Source organism: Priapulus caudatus, unplaced genomic scaffold, assembly GCF_000485595.1.
Source record: "Priapulus caudatus unplaced genomic scaffold, Priapulus_caudatus-5.0.1 Scaffold188, whole genome shotgun sequence".
Taxonomy (NCBI): Eukaryota; Metazoa; Priapulida; class Priapulimorpha; order Priapulimorphida; family Priapulidae; genus Priapulus; species Priapulus caudatus.
Window position 1 is genome coordinate 248,582 of NW_014577249.1, and position 12,131 is coordinate 260,712.

The window sequence follows — 12,131 nt, forward strand, 5'->3', positions numbered from 1 at the left end:
TATACTTCCAATTACCAATCACTCACATGGTGTTACCTCTTATATAGAGTTACCCTTCACATTGTTACCTCTCAGTTACCCTTCACATGGTGTTACCTGTTATATATAGTTACCCTTCAGATTGTTACCTCTCAGTTACCCTTCACATGGTGTTACCTCTTATATAGAGTTACCCTTCACATTGTTACCTCTCAGTTACCCTTCACATGGTGTTACCTCTTATATAGAGTTACCCTTCACATTGTTACCTCTCAGTTACCCTTCACATAATGTTACCTCTCAGTTACCCTTCACATGGTGTTACCACTTATATAGAGTTACCCTTCACATTGTTACCTCTCAGTTACCCTTCACATGGTGTTACCACTTCTATAGAGTTACCATTCACATATAGTTACCTCTCAGTTACCCTTCACATGGTGTTACCACTTCTATAGAGTTACCATTCACATATAGTTACCTCTCAGTTACCCTTCAGCTCTAGCTAGCGCTTACCTTCACAACCTCTCGGCTAGTGTTCACCTTCACAATCTCTCAGCTAGTGCTTACCTCATGCTCTCGCTCCTGGGTTTGCCGCCGAGCTTCGGCTGTGTATACGTGATGTGTACGACATCGCTGGCAGACCGGGCGTGGCTCGGCCCCCCAGCGTGCAGCCGTGCCGCCGCCGCCGCCGCGCTGTCCACTGGCAGCATTGATACCCCGCTACGTCTCCTCCTGCCCGCACCGCTACTGCTGCTGCCTGCAGAGTCCACCCTACAATACACACACACATACAGACACAAACACACATATATATATGTATACACATATATATACAGTGAGGGGAACTGTGTCCACCACGACTTCATTTTCATTCTCAAAATGCCAGAGAGAACACCATTTTTGGGCTAACTGCATAGAATAACTTTCCACTACCACCTAATTATGTCTACAAATCACACAAAAATTAACAAGATTCATCCCTTCTTCCCCACCACACAAACAATTTAGCATGTTAGAGCCCACAACAAGACACTCATACTTTAACCTTTGCAGACGACCACCACAAGAGGGCGCTACGCAACATCGACAACAAACGTTGCGTCGTTGTCGTCCTCGGTACTGACCTATCACGAGCTAGCAGCTCTGTGCTGCCCCGCTGATGGGTCGCGCGCGGCCCACCGCCGCCGGACGACGCAACGCCCCCTGCTGGCAGGGTCTGCGTGCGCGGGAGGTAGTTGCGATCTTTGGTGAAGATGGGGCCGTCTGCACTGAAGCTCGCAGAGAACTGAGGTGATGTGTCGCCGTGGCGACGAGACTGGATCATGTCGCCATCTGCAAAGAAGCCAGAAATCCAGATGAGAGACCGGATACCAGAGAAGCGTCGCCTGAGAGGTGTTGATCCTGCCCGCTAAGCGCGAATCTTGCGCGCAGTTCCGCGGCAAGGCGCACGCGACCGCGGGAACGTCCTACGAAAGTATCACGCGCTGGCAGCTTTTGATCCGTGCGCCAAATTGAAAGGCCGGCGCACGGATCAATTGCTGCCAGCGAACAGCCTCGAATTTTAGCGGGTCTAATTCACTAGCAAACATATGCACACACCATCGCGCAGGCCTAATAGCGATGTTTCACGTGACGTCATAGATCAGGAACAGATTATCATATATCGACTATATCATATATCATATATATATATATATATATATGTATCATATATCGTATATATATATATTATTATATGCGACTGTCTGACATGATGGACAAGCACTTCCAGCCAATCAGTGCTGAGAAATAGCCTTTAAAAAACTACACAGTGACGTACAAATGCAATCAGGGGGACCTTGACCAACTTATCAACGGTGCTTAAAGGGGCACGGTCAACTTCTCGCTACGTCAGACGAGTAAACTATAACATGTACACAGATGTAGACAAAGATGTAGACTTGCATACGACTTCAAACTGCATTTGTGGGTATTTTAACATTTAAAATAGATGATTGGTAGTACAGATAAGTATTTACAGGCTGAATACATGAAGGGATAGGTGTTTACTGGCAGAATGTGTGAGCCGTGGGTAAGTACTTACTGGCGGTGTAGCCGCGCACGTCGTCGTCGATGAAGTACTCGACCCCGTCGAGCGCCGGACTCGGGTTATTGGAGCCGATGTAGAAGCAAGCGTCCGGCAGCTCCAGTGTGTCCTGCTGCCTCCCCTGCTCCCCGCCACCCCCGCCCCCGCCCACGCCACCCCCGCCGGTAGTCGTGATGTCGGACAGCGCTGTACTGCTGGCCTCGCTGAGAGTCCTGCTGCGTAGCCTGCAGAGCGACGAACGCGCGCTTGTTAGCTGACCGACGAACGCTCGCTTGTTACGAATGCGCGCTTGTTAGCTAACTGACAAACGCACGCTTGTTACGAATGTGCGCTTGTTAGCTCACCGACGAACGCGCGCTTGTTAGCTCACCGACGAACGCGCGCTTGTTAGCTCACCGACTGCCGTGGTAGAGGAAACGGCTGAAGAGAAAGCATAGCGGCGAGCTGGTGGCATAGGAGCCATAGGGAGCAATGAGAACAAAGGGTTATATGTACAGGGGAAGAGTCTAGCATTGAGCAGGGAGAGAGAAAGGGGCGAGGTACAAGAGAGAGTGAGATCGATGTAGAGAAAGGACGTAGAGATAAGTGGGAGAGGAGAGAGAATGGGTCAAGGTTCAAGAGAACGCGAAAAAGAAGATGCAGGAAGCCTATTGCGATGAGCAAGAAGAAGCGAGAACGGGGTAACATGCAAGTGGACTGAGAGAGGAGATCCTACAAGTCTCCCTACTTCTGCTTACCCTCTATCTTGTACAGAGGGTTCGCGCATGTCTGTTGACTGCGTCACGGGCCACGCTACGTGGCGTGGGTGCGACAGGCTCTCCCAGCCGAGCTGCTGCAGTACTTCGACACCGCGCTGCGTGCTTGCTACCAGACCCAGCCCATAGAAGCACGTCCTAGCAAGAGACATGAGAAATTTCATTAATACTTTTACAACTTAACTATAACCTAGTTTAATATGAGAATTTAAATATAAAATAATATAAAAGAATAAAAGAATAAAAGAATAAAAACTCTCGGTTTTGGGAGCTTTTCGGGTTTCAGAATTTCGGATAATAGATTGTGTACTGTACTGCGTACTGATAAGTGACCTACCCTCGCACGGAATACAGCGGGCATTCCTCTGCAAGCTTTATCACGTCTGGGATGACGGCTCGGTCGATTAATAGCTCGACGCCTCTCACGGTCGACCCCAGGTGGCACTGCAAGCAAACACACACACCGCGATGTGTAAGTAAGGGCCAGCAGTCTCACAGCACTCGCATATGTCTCGGCAGTCTGTTATATGTTAGCAGGTATCCGACTCGGTGTATGTGATCGGTCAATGTATATGGTCGGTCAGTGTATGTGGTCGGTCAGTGTATGTGGTCGGTCAGTGTATGTGGTCGGTCAGTGTATGTGGTCGGTCAGTGTATGTGGTCGGTCAGTGTATGTGGTCGGTCAGTGTATGTGGTCGGTAATGAATCAGCTGTTGGTTCCCTAGCTTTCCTCTCATGTGCGTGCACCTGCACCGGCATGTGTCTGAGCCGGCCTATGTATGTGCATGTATGTAGTATGCGTGCGTGCGTGTGTGACTCACCAGCGCCCAGAGCGCAGCCTTCAGCTCGATGATGTCCTGTTCGTTAGAGAAGCGCGCGTGACGCAGCGTGCGCAGCATTGTGTTCACGTGAGTCTGCGCGGTGAGCTCCTCGAATCCCTCCTGATGCCGAGCCATCTGACCGTACAGATGCACCGGCACAAACACGTCCTTCAGCTCCTGCCTGCAGACACGATGAGACAGCGTGAGATGGAGAACAAGTGTGCAGCTTGACAAGAGAGCGTGCGGCGAGAGAGCGCGCGGCGCGAGCGAGCGTGATGCGGCAAGAGAGCGCGCCGCGCGGCGAGAGAGGAGCGTGCGGCGTGACGAGAGAGGAGCACGTGGTGCGGCGAGAGAGGAGCGTGCGGCGTGACGAGAGAGGAGCTCGCGGCGCGATGCGAGCGAGCGCGTGGTGCGGCAAGAGAAGAGCGTGCGGCGTGGCGAGAGAGGAGCGTGTGGCGTGACCGATGAGAGAGATGGAGGCTACGCGGCCGCGATAGCCGAGCGAGCCGGCGCGGCAAGACGAGAGAGTGACCGCGCCGCGGTGCTGTGACGATCGAGAGGGAGAGCGCGCGTGCGGGCGAGAGAGGAGGCGTGCGGCGGGCCACGATCAGCGGAGTCCCCTGTCACGTGACGATGAGAGGAGCTCGCGGCGCGATGCGACGCGAGTCGGCGCGCGCAAGACGAGACGCCCGTCGTTGGGACTGCCTGCCGCATGTTAGCTGCTTGGCGCTCTTTGTCTCTCACCTCTGGAGAGGGCGGATTCTCTTTCGCCCTCCACCCGCGCCGGCGGGTGTACGAGAGATGCGCGCGTTACGGCGCGGAGAGAGGCGACGCGCGCGGTGTGACGATGAGCAGGATGCTCCGCGGCGCCTCTCGCGGCGGGATGCGATGCTCGCGGCGCGCCAAGACTGAGAGAGGAGGCGCGGGATGCATCGCCCCGCCGTGGGGCGCGTGGACGAGAAGCGCGCGCGTGCACGAGAGGAGATCGCGTGCGCGATGCGACGCGGCGAGCGGCGCGCAACGACGAGCAGAGGCATGCGCGGGCAATGACGAGAGCAGGAAGCGCGCGGTGTGGACGAGAGAGCGCGGGGCGGTCTTGCGGCGAGGCGAGAGAGGAGCGTGTGCGCGTGCACGAGAGGAGCTCGCCGGCGCGATGCTGATCGCGAGCGGCGCTCGGCAAGACGAAGAGAGGAGCGCCGGCAAAGACGGACGAAGAGGATGCGCGCCGGCCGCCCGCTGCGTCATGTGGACGAGAGAATCGCGCGCGGTGCGGCGAGGGAGCCGACTCGCGCGCGCGGCGCGGCCGAGAGTAGGGCAGCGTGTGGCGTGCACGAGAGAGCTCGCGGCGCGATGCGAGCTCGCGCGCGCGGCAAGACGAGAGTAGTGAGCGCGCCGGCTCCGGCTGTGGAACGACCTGAGAGCGCGCTGGCCCCGGCGTGACGATGCAGAGGAGCGTGCGGTGTGGCCCGAGGAAGTGAGCGGTACTGTTGGCGTGACGAGAGGAGGAGCTGTCGCGCGCGATGCCGAGCGAGCGTGCGCGGCAAGACAGAGCAGAGCGAGCGGCGCGGTTGTGACGAGAGAGCGCGCGGTAGCTTGCCGGCGAGGAGAGGACGCGTCGGCGCCGCTGACGAGAGAGGAGCTCCGCGCGCGCCGATGCTACCGCTTGAGCGGCGCGGAAGACGAGAAGAGGCACCCGCGCGCCGGGTTGTGACGAGAGAGCGGGGGCGCGCAGGTACGGCGGCACGAGAGGAGCGCGGCGGGTGTTGTGACGAGAGAAGAGCTCGCGGGCGATGCGACCCCCGCGAGCGCGCGCGGCAAGACCGAAGAGAGCCGAAGCGCGCGGGGTCGCCCGTGTGACGAAAAGCGGCGGCGTGACGCGAGGAGATCGCCGGCGTATGCGACCGCGAGCGGCGCGGCAAGACGAGAGAGGAGGCAGCGCAAGACCGCAGAGAGGAGCGCGCGCTTGTGACGAGGCGAGACGCGCGCGGTGCGCGCGAGAGGACGCGCGCGGCGCGCGGCTGAGAGCAGGAGCGTGTGGGTGACGAGAGCTCGCGGCGCGAATGCGATCTCGCGGCGCGGCAAGACGACGAGGGACAGCGCGCGGCGTGAGGCGGCATCGCCCCTGGTCACGCGATGTGACGGACAGAGAGGACGTGCGCACGTTGACGGAGCAGCAGGAAGCTCGCGGCGGTGCGATGGGATTCGCGCAGCCGCGGCGCGGCCAAGACGAGAGAGCTGATGCGCGCGCGGTGGTCACCCGGCTGTGACGAGAGAGCGCGCGGTACGCGCTCCGGCCGAGGAGAGAGGAAGCGCGCGGTTGTGGACGAGAGGAGAAGCGTGCGGTGTGACGGAGAGGAGCCTCGCGGCGGCGGCTGTGACGAGGAGTAGGATGCGTGCGCGCGGGGCTGGGTGACCGAGAGTGCGCGGCCGTGACTGATAGAGGATGCGAATACAATATTCATGTTGATAAAACAGCAAGTTTTTTTTATAGTAGACGTTTCAGTAGTAATGTAGTAGTAGTTTTCAGTAGTAGCAGGTTTGTAGTATATAAATTAGAAACCTCGCATAAAATAAAGATAAATCGCAAAAGGAAACAAACTGGAGGAAACCGCTTACTTGACGCTAGATCTCCGGCTGAAGCTGCGCCACCGTCTGCCACCTGGTGAGCTAGTCAGCCGAATCATTCATCTGCTCGCTCAACCATGCTGACATATCGGATGTTGAACGTCTGTGAACTCATCACACAGTCACACAGTGAACGTAAGTTGTTAAAATGCTGGTACGCGACACGTCGTTCACGTAGATGGGCACATGCAGTAGAAGTCCAAAAATCCAGACTGCTCGCGGATTGGGTCGGTCCGGTTTTTCAGATTTTCCGGATTCTCGGGCAGTACTTTTCAAATTTACTTCACCACCAGCCACGACTCCCTTTCCATACCACCATACCATCCCCCACCCCATTCCTCCCCCACTCTTCTCCACATCACCCACAGGCTCACCTTGTTCCACTTGGTCAGCTCCCGGGAGACAAAAGTTCGAGTTGGTGAGGTACTTGTAACCGAACAGTGTTGAGAGGAAGCGAACCATGAGCATCGAGCCGCGGTTACCCAGGTGGCAGCACCGACGTCGGCATGAACACCAGCGCGCTAAGGTTGCCTACAGAACAACGTCACGCATGTACGTGTGTGCACGTGGCGTGCGGTGCGTGCATGCACGTATGTACGTGTTACGTGCGCACACACACACGGCAGCATGCACGCTTCATCAAAATACGTTCATGGGTGGATGTTGCAGTGAGCAAAGCAGATCCTCAAACCGACAGTTAAACCTGACAACTCAAGAGTCAAACTAAGAAAATGATCTATGATAGATGCTCTATAGATCAGGGGCCCTCGCTACCCGCACTCGCCAATCGCCATAATGAGCCCGAAACAAATTAGTAATCTGGCGACTTTGTGAAAGTCTTATTGCGCGAAAAAAGTGACGAACGTAATCTTTCCCGGCTAATTAAACATTGACCCAGCCGGGCGGGGGGCAAACATCGATTCCTATTTGATCGCTTTCGAAACAGCAACCTATTATCCCAATTGCCAGCTTTTTCCCTTCGGCATCCGGCGGAAAGTTTTTGCTGTCGCTCCCTCATTACCACGCGGTGCCCACCCCTCACATATATACAGCAATAACCACAGTCCCACGCGGACCTGTAACAAAATTCAGTGCATTCCGCGCCCCCCCCCCCCCGCTACTTCAATCAATGCCGCCCCAGCAGCCGAAAGCACTTAAGCCACAGATTCGTGCACATGCCACGGCCGTGGGTTAACGGGTGCGCGCGGCTGCCTTTTTCTTCTTTTTTTCTTTGGCTGTGAATGCTGAGAAGCTGCCGCTAGCGCCATGCGGAGGACGAGCGGCGAGGAGAATGGGTTCCAGCATGCCTGAGTCTCCGCCCGAAGATGCGCAGGTGAGACTTAGATAGTCGTCTGGCTAACAGAGTAGAGTTTAATACCTAAAGGGTGAAATTTTATTTTCGCTGGGTGCATCAAATGGAGTCTAAGACATTCAAATGTTGTTTAAATTTTCCCTTCCGGCTGCGGGACCCCCAGAACCCCTCTTACTCTCTAGCCTCCCCGCGTCTGCCTGTCAGAATTCACATTCATGCCTACTGCCACGCCTTTGGAATTCCATCATGTGCGTTTTTCCCAAAACTTGGGCATTACACCTGTTGTCTCTATTTCCTTCAGTAAGAACCTAGCCGTGTCTTCAAAAAAAGGGGCCCGTCTCCACACACGGCACGCGCCACGGCAACAGGCGCTGGCAAAAGTCAAAATTATTTACTTACGGCGTCGCTGTTTGCACGTGTGTGTGTAGTGCGCGGCCCACAGTGTCGCGTGCGTGTGCATGCGTGTATGGTGCCGGGATTGTTTGGTGTGAGTACTGCTGTGTGACGGTTACTTGTAAAGCTAGTAAAACTGTATAAAATTGCTATAACTGGCGGAAGTAATAGTCAGGCTTTGATGAGCTGAATGTGATTGTTTGTGAGTGTGCACTAGTGTGTTGATGTGATGTGACTTGAGTTGATGTGCGAGAGGGGTTTAGTCTAGACAGTAATTGGTTTAAAACAGCTCTTGAGACAATAATCTGCAAAAACAGAAAAGGCTGTTTGTGGACATTCTAACACTCAATTGAAGGCCCAGTAAGAAGAGATGTTTACTTTGAAAAGTAGCTATGTCAGTGGTCTCGCTTGTGCCAAAAAAAATTAGAAGCCGACGAATTTTACTGCCAGCCAGTAAAGGAAAAAACTTCAGGACAATTTGTGGGTAATGTCTCTGATCAGTCGGAGTCATTAGTGTTAGTGTCTCAGTCAGTAGACGGTGGTGATAATAGTTTGTTGCATTAAATAAGTGCTAGTTCTGTTACTCATGCATATCAAAGGTTTGCTGAAAAATAAAGAAAAAGAAAAATTATTTATCGCCTTTGTTTGTTCAGATAAATTGTTTAGCGCTCACAGGTGTGGCTAACAGGAATCCAAATTGGCCCCCTACATTTGGACAATGATTCTGGCTATTTGTTTGGCTACAGTGCAGAAAAAATCCTAGCTAGGGCCCTGGATAGCATTGATCTATAGATTGGATCTATAGATGATTGATAGATGATCTAATAGTCATGATATTGATAGATGATCTATAGATGATGAATAGTGCATAGATGATCTATAGTATGATCTATAGATGATTGATAGATCAGGGCTCAATTTTAACAGTCATCCGGTCGTCCGTGACGACTGGATTTTCTCTCGGGCAACTACAAATTGCTTTCCGTGGTTGTCCGGTGTCCAACCTCTATAAAATTTATATTCATAATGCGCGCTGTTCATTTTACATACGGCCAGGGTTGCACAATACGCCTGCAAACGTACATGTCTAGACGCATTGTCTGGCTTGCCTTGGTACAAAGTATAACATCACGTGTTTAACAACACAATGTTTCGTGATTACATTTTTACTCATCTGTGACTTGACACTGTTTTAGTAATGTTAGTAGTGTTAGTTAACTTAATGTAAATGTTATGAAATAACTTTCATGCAACTTTTAATTACTATTATTATACCGTCATTGCACCAGCATTCATTTACCACATTACCAATATTTTATTCTCTCCATATAATGAGTGAAACAATGCGAAATGACCATGTCTGCTGTCACTGCCTATTTACGTACAAAATGTACATGATTAGGCCTTTTGCTTTTACAGCACTGAGCCATCACGTGAGCAGAGCGCATGCCAGCACATGTTTAAATAATATCCGCGACAACCAAAACTCTTGTGGGACAACCATATGCTACTCTCTTGGTTGTCCTCGGACAACCCAAAAAAAACCTTAAAATTGAGCACTGTAGATGATCTATAGATGATCTATGATGATTGATAGATGATCTATAGATGATCTATAGATGATTATGATGATTGATGATGACTGATAGATGACTGATAGATATGACTCTAGATGATTATAGATGATCTCAGGGTTCTCCCTACGTTGCTGCAAACTGGGCGTGCGCGCGCCCGCTTTGGGAAAACTCCCCCCTGTTTGAATCGCTTGCACCTCCGCCTTTAAATTCACCACAATAAAGTTTGCCACGCGCCTCGCGGAATCGATCGTCTAAGAATTTTTGCCGTTCGACCAGGCCCAACATCAGACGCGTGTATTTTTTACCGTACCACGCATGGACTTGCAGGACATGTACACATGTTAACCTGACAATGAACAGCTTAACCTGCTCCACTAACTGTACACCCGAACTCGGCTATCTTTATATACAAGCAACCCCAAAATACCGTCTATGGTGTGGTCGATTTTACGCATGTAATTAGTCGCTACGGTAAAAATACACGCCCCTGGACCCCCTAGTTTCCCCCTCCCCCCTCCCCCTCCCCCTCCCCCACCCTTCCCCTCCCCCCTGTTTGAATTTCATCCTGTCGAGAGACCCTGGATCTATAGATGATTTGATTAGATGATCTATAGTGATGGATAGATGATCTATAGATGATCTATAGATGATTGATTAGAATGCATCTATAGATGATTTGATACGGATGATCTATAGATGATTGATAGATGATCTATAGATGATCTATAGATGATTGATAGATGATCTATAGATGATTATAGATGATCTATAGATGATTGATAGATGATCTATAGATGATTGATAGATGATCTATAGATGATCTATAGATGATTGATAGATGATCTATAGACGATATGAAAGAATATGAATAGAAAATATGAATAGAAAACGATCTAGTGCACATCAAAACCACGGATAAATCCGGCAACTTGAGAGTCAAACCAAGAAAACGATCACGCACATCAAAATCACACTAGAGATCGCAGTCAGAGATTGGCGTAACTCGCCGGGCCGCCGCTAGGTGGCGCTTACCTCGTCCTCGGCCGCTTCGTCGAGCACGTCCAGGGCTAGCAGGGAGACGGCTTTGCTCTTGTCGTACAGCTGCTGCACCAGCATGTCGACGCCCCAACCATCAAACTTGAGCACGTGAGCACGCAGCAGCACGCGCAGGTGCTGAGTGGCGTACACGCGACAACTCTGCAACAATGCAACAACGATGCAGTGGTCACACACCCGCACGTCACCACCAGAGTGTAAAGAGAGAATGGGAGGGGGGTGCTATGGCGGTGCTTCTTAAACTATTTCAGTGTCATTCACCTTCGAGTCTTTATCACAAAATTTCATTCACCCGCGACTAAATTTTCTTACGTTTTTCAAGCATTTCCATTCACCCCAAAATAATTTCATTCACTTCTGGGCAAACCATTCACCAGTTTAAGAAGCACTGGGCTTTAGTACTGGAGCTAGGGGATATAATTGTGCACCTTTTGACAAAAGCATGAAAATTGGCACACAGGTAGTTTAAGAGGTGTACATTCATATGAGATCGGGTACCAATCTCCATCCGCATGGTATCAGGGCGCCATCTTGAATTTCGAAATGGCCACCATTAAAATCAATTATCCTTCTTTTTACGCAAAAGCAAAGCAGGGAGCTGAGGGAGGATGGCCGGCGAGCGCAATCTTCGAATTTAGCCGGGCGCCCGACGCCCAAAACGTGTAGAAATCTTGGCCGGCATGTAAACATTGCAAGCTCACTTGCCCGACGGGCTCTGCTTTCAAAACGCATTAACTATAACACAACTGGCCATTAACTAAAGGTTTTTAATTTAAAATCACGAAACATTAGCACACATGTCTAGAAGTTGTCTGGTGCACACTTCATTACTCGATATTCCAAAAATATTCCTGCAAAATATATGGGCAACTAGAATGGGCATGTACATTTTACAGAATACCTGCCCAAAGGGCAAGTGGCACAAAAGGTTTTTCGTGAAGACTGCGGGCGTGCGGCGTAACACGTACGTCGGTTCCGCCGGTGAGGATGCGAGACAGGATGGTGCGCGCGATGCCGCTCCTATTGTAGCTCAACGACGAGACGACCAGCTTCACATACACATCGTGCGTCGTAGTGGAAACCAGGTCCATCAGTCTGAAACAAGTGTCGGGCATGAGTGGTGACTGGAATGTGACAGGGGGCACTACTGTCACTGCGTATAAATACAGTAAACATTCAGCGAATTGTTAACATATCTTTAAACACGTAAGTATCAGCATTTGTATCGTGCCCACATAAATTTTAGCATTGACCAAATTGATTATTATCATGACCAATTTAATACAAGCTCATTTTGACACAAACAATCAGAGCACCATCCCATGGCACAGACAGCAGCACCACATCATGGCAGACAGACAGACAAACACAGTCACAGACAGCAGCACCACATCATGGCAGACAGACAGACAAACACAGTCACAGACAGCAGCACCACATCATGGCAGACAGACAGACACAGTCACAGACAACAGCCCCACATCATGGCAGACAGACAGACAAACACAGTCACAGACAGCAGCA

At 51.6% G+C, this 12,131-nt stretch overlaps 2 protein-coding genes across 2 annotated transcripts in view; both read right to left on the reverse strand.

The window, feature by feature from the left end:
• LOC106806970 (rapamycin-insensitive companion of mTOR-like) overlaps window positions 1-6,328 on the reverse strand; it is a 17,674-nt gene extending 11,346 nt beyond the window's left edge. Inside the window, exons 1-7 of the mRNA XM_014809158.1 lie at window positions 6,261-6,328; window positions 3,645-3,825; window positions 3,161-3,267; window positions 2,806-2,961; window positions 2,066-2,292; window positions 1,107-1,314; window positions 550-753 (exon numbers count right to left, since the gene is read on the reverse strand). Coding sequence (XP_014664644.1) covers window positions 550-753; window positions 1,107-1,314; window positions 2,066-2,292; window positions 2,806-2,961; window positions 3,161-3,267; window positions 3,645-3,825; window positions 6,261-6,328 — 1,151 coding nt within the window. The remainder of the gene's footprint in view (window positions 1-549; window positions 754-1,106; window positions 1,315-2,065; window positions 2,293-2,805; window positions 2,962-3,160; window positions 3,268-3,644; window positions 3,826-6,260) is intronic.
• Window positions 6,329-6,340: 12 nt separating this feature from the next.
• LOC106806971 (rapamycin-insensitive companion of mTOR-like) overlaps window positions 6,341-12,131 on the reverse strand; it is a 28,377-nt gene continuing 22,586 nt past the window's right edge. Inside the window, exons 19-22 of the mRNA XM_014809159.1 lie at window positions 11,576-11,702; window positions 10,584-10,748; window positions 6,644-6,800; window positions 6,341-6,372 (exon numbers count right to left, since the gene is read on the reverse strand). Of these exons, the coding sequence (XP_014664645.1) occupies window positions 6,341-6,372; window positions 6,644-6,800; window positions 10,584-10,748; window positions 11,576-11,702 (481 nt within the window). The remainder of the gene's footprint in view (window positions 6,373-6,643; window positions 6,801-10,583; window positions 10,749-11,575; window positions 11,703-12,131) is intronic.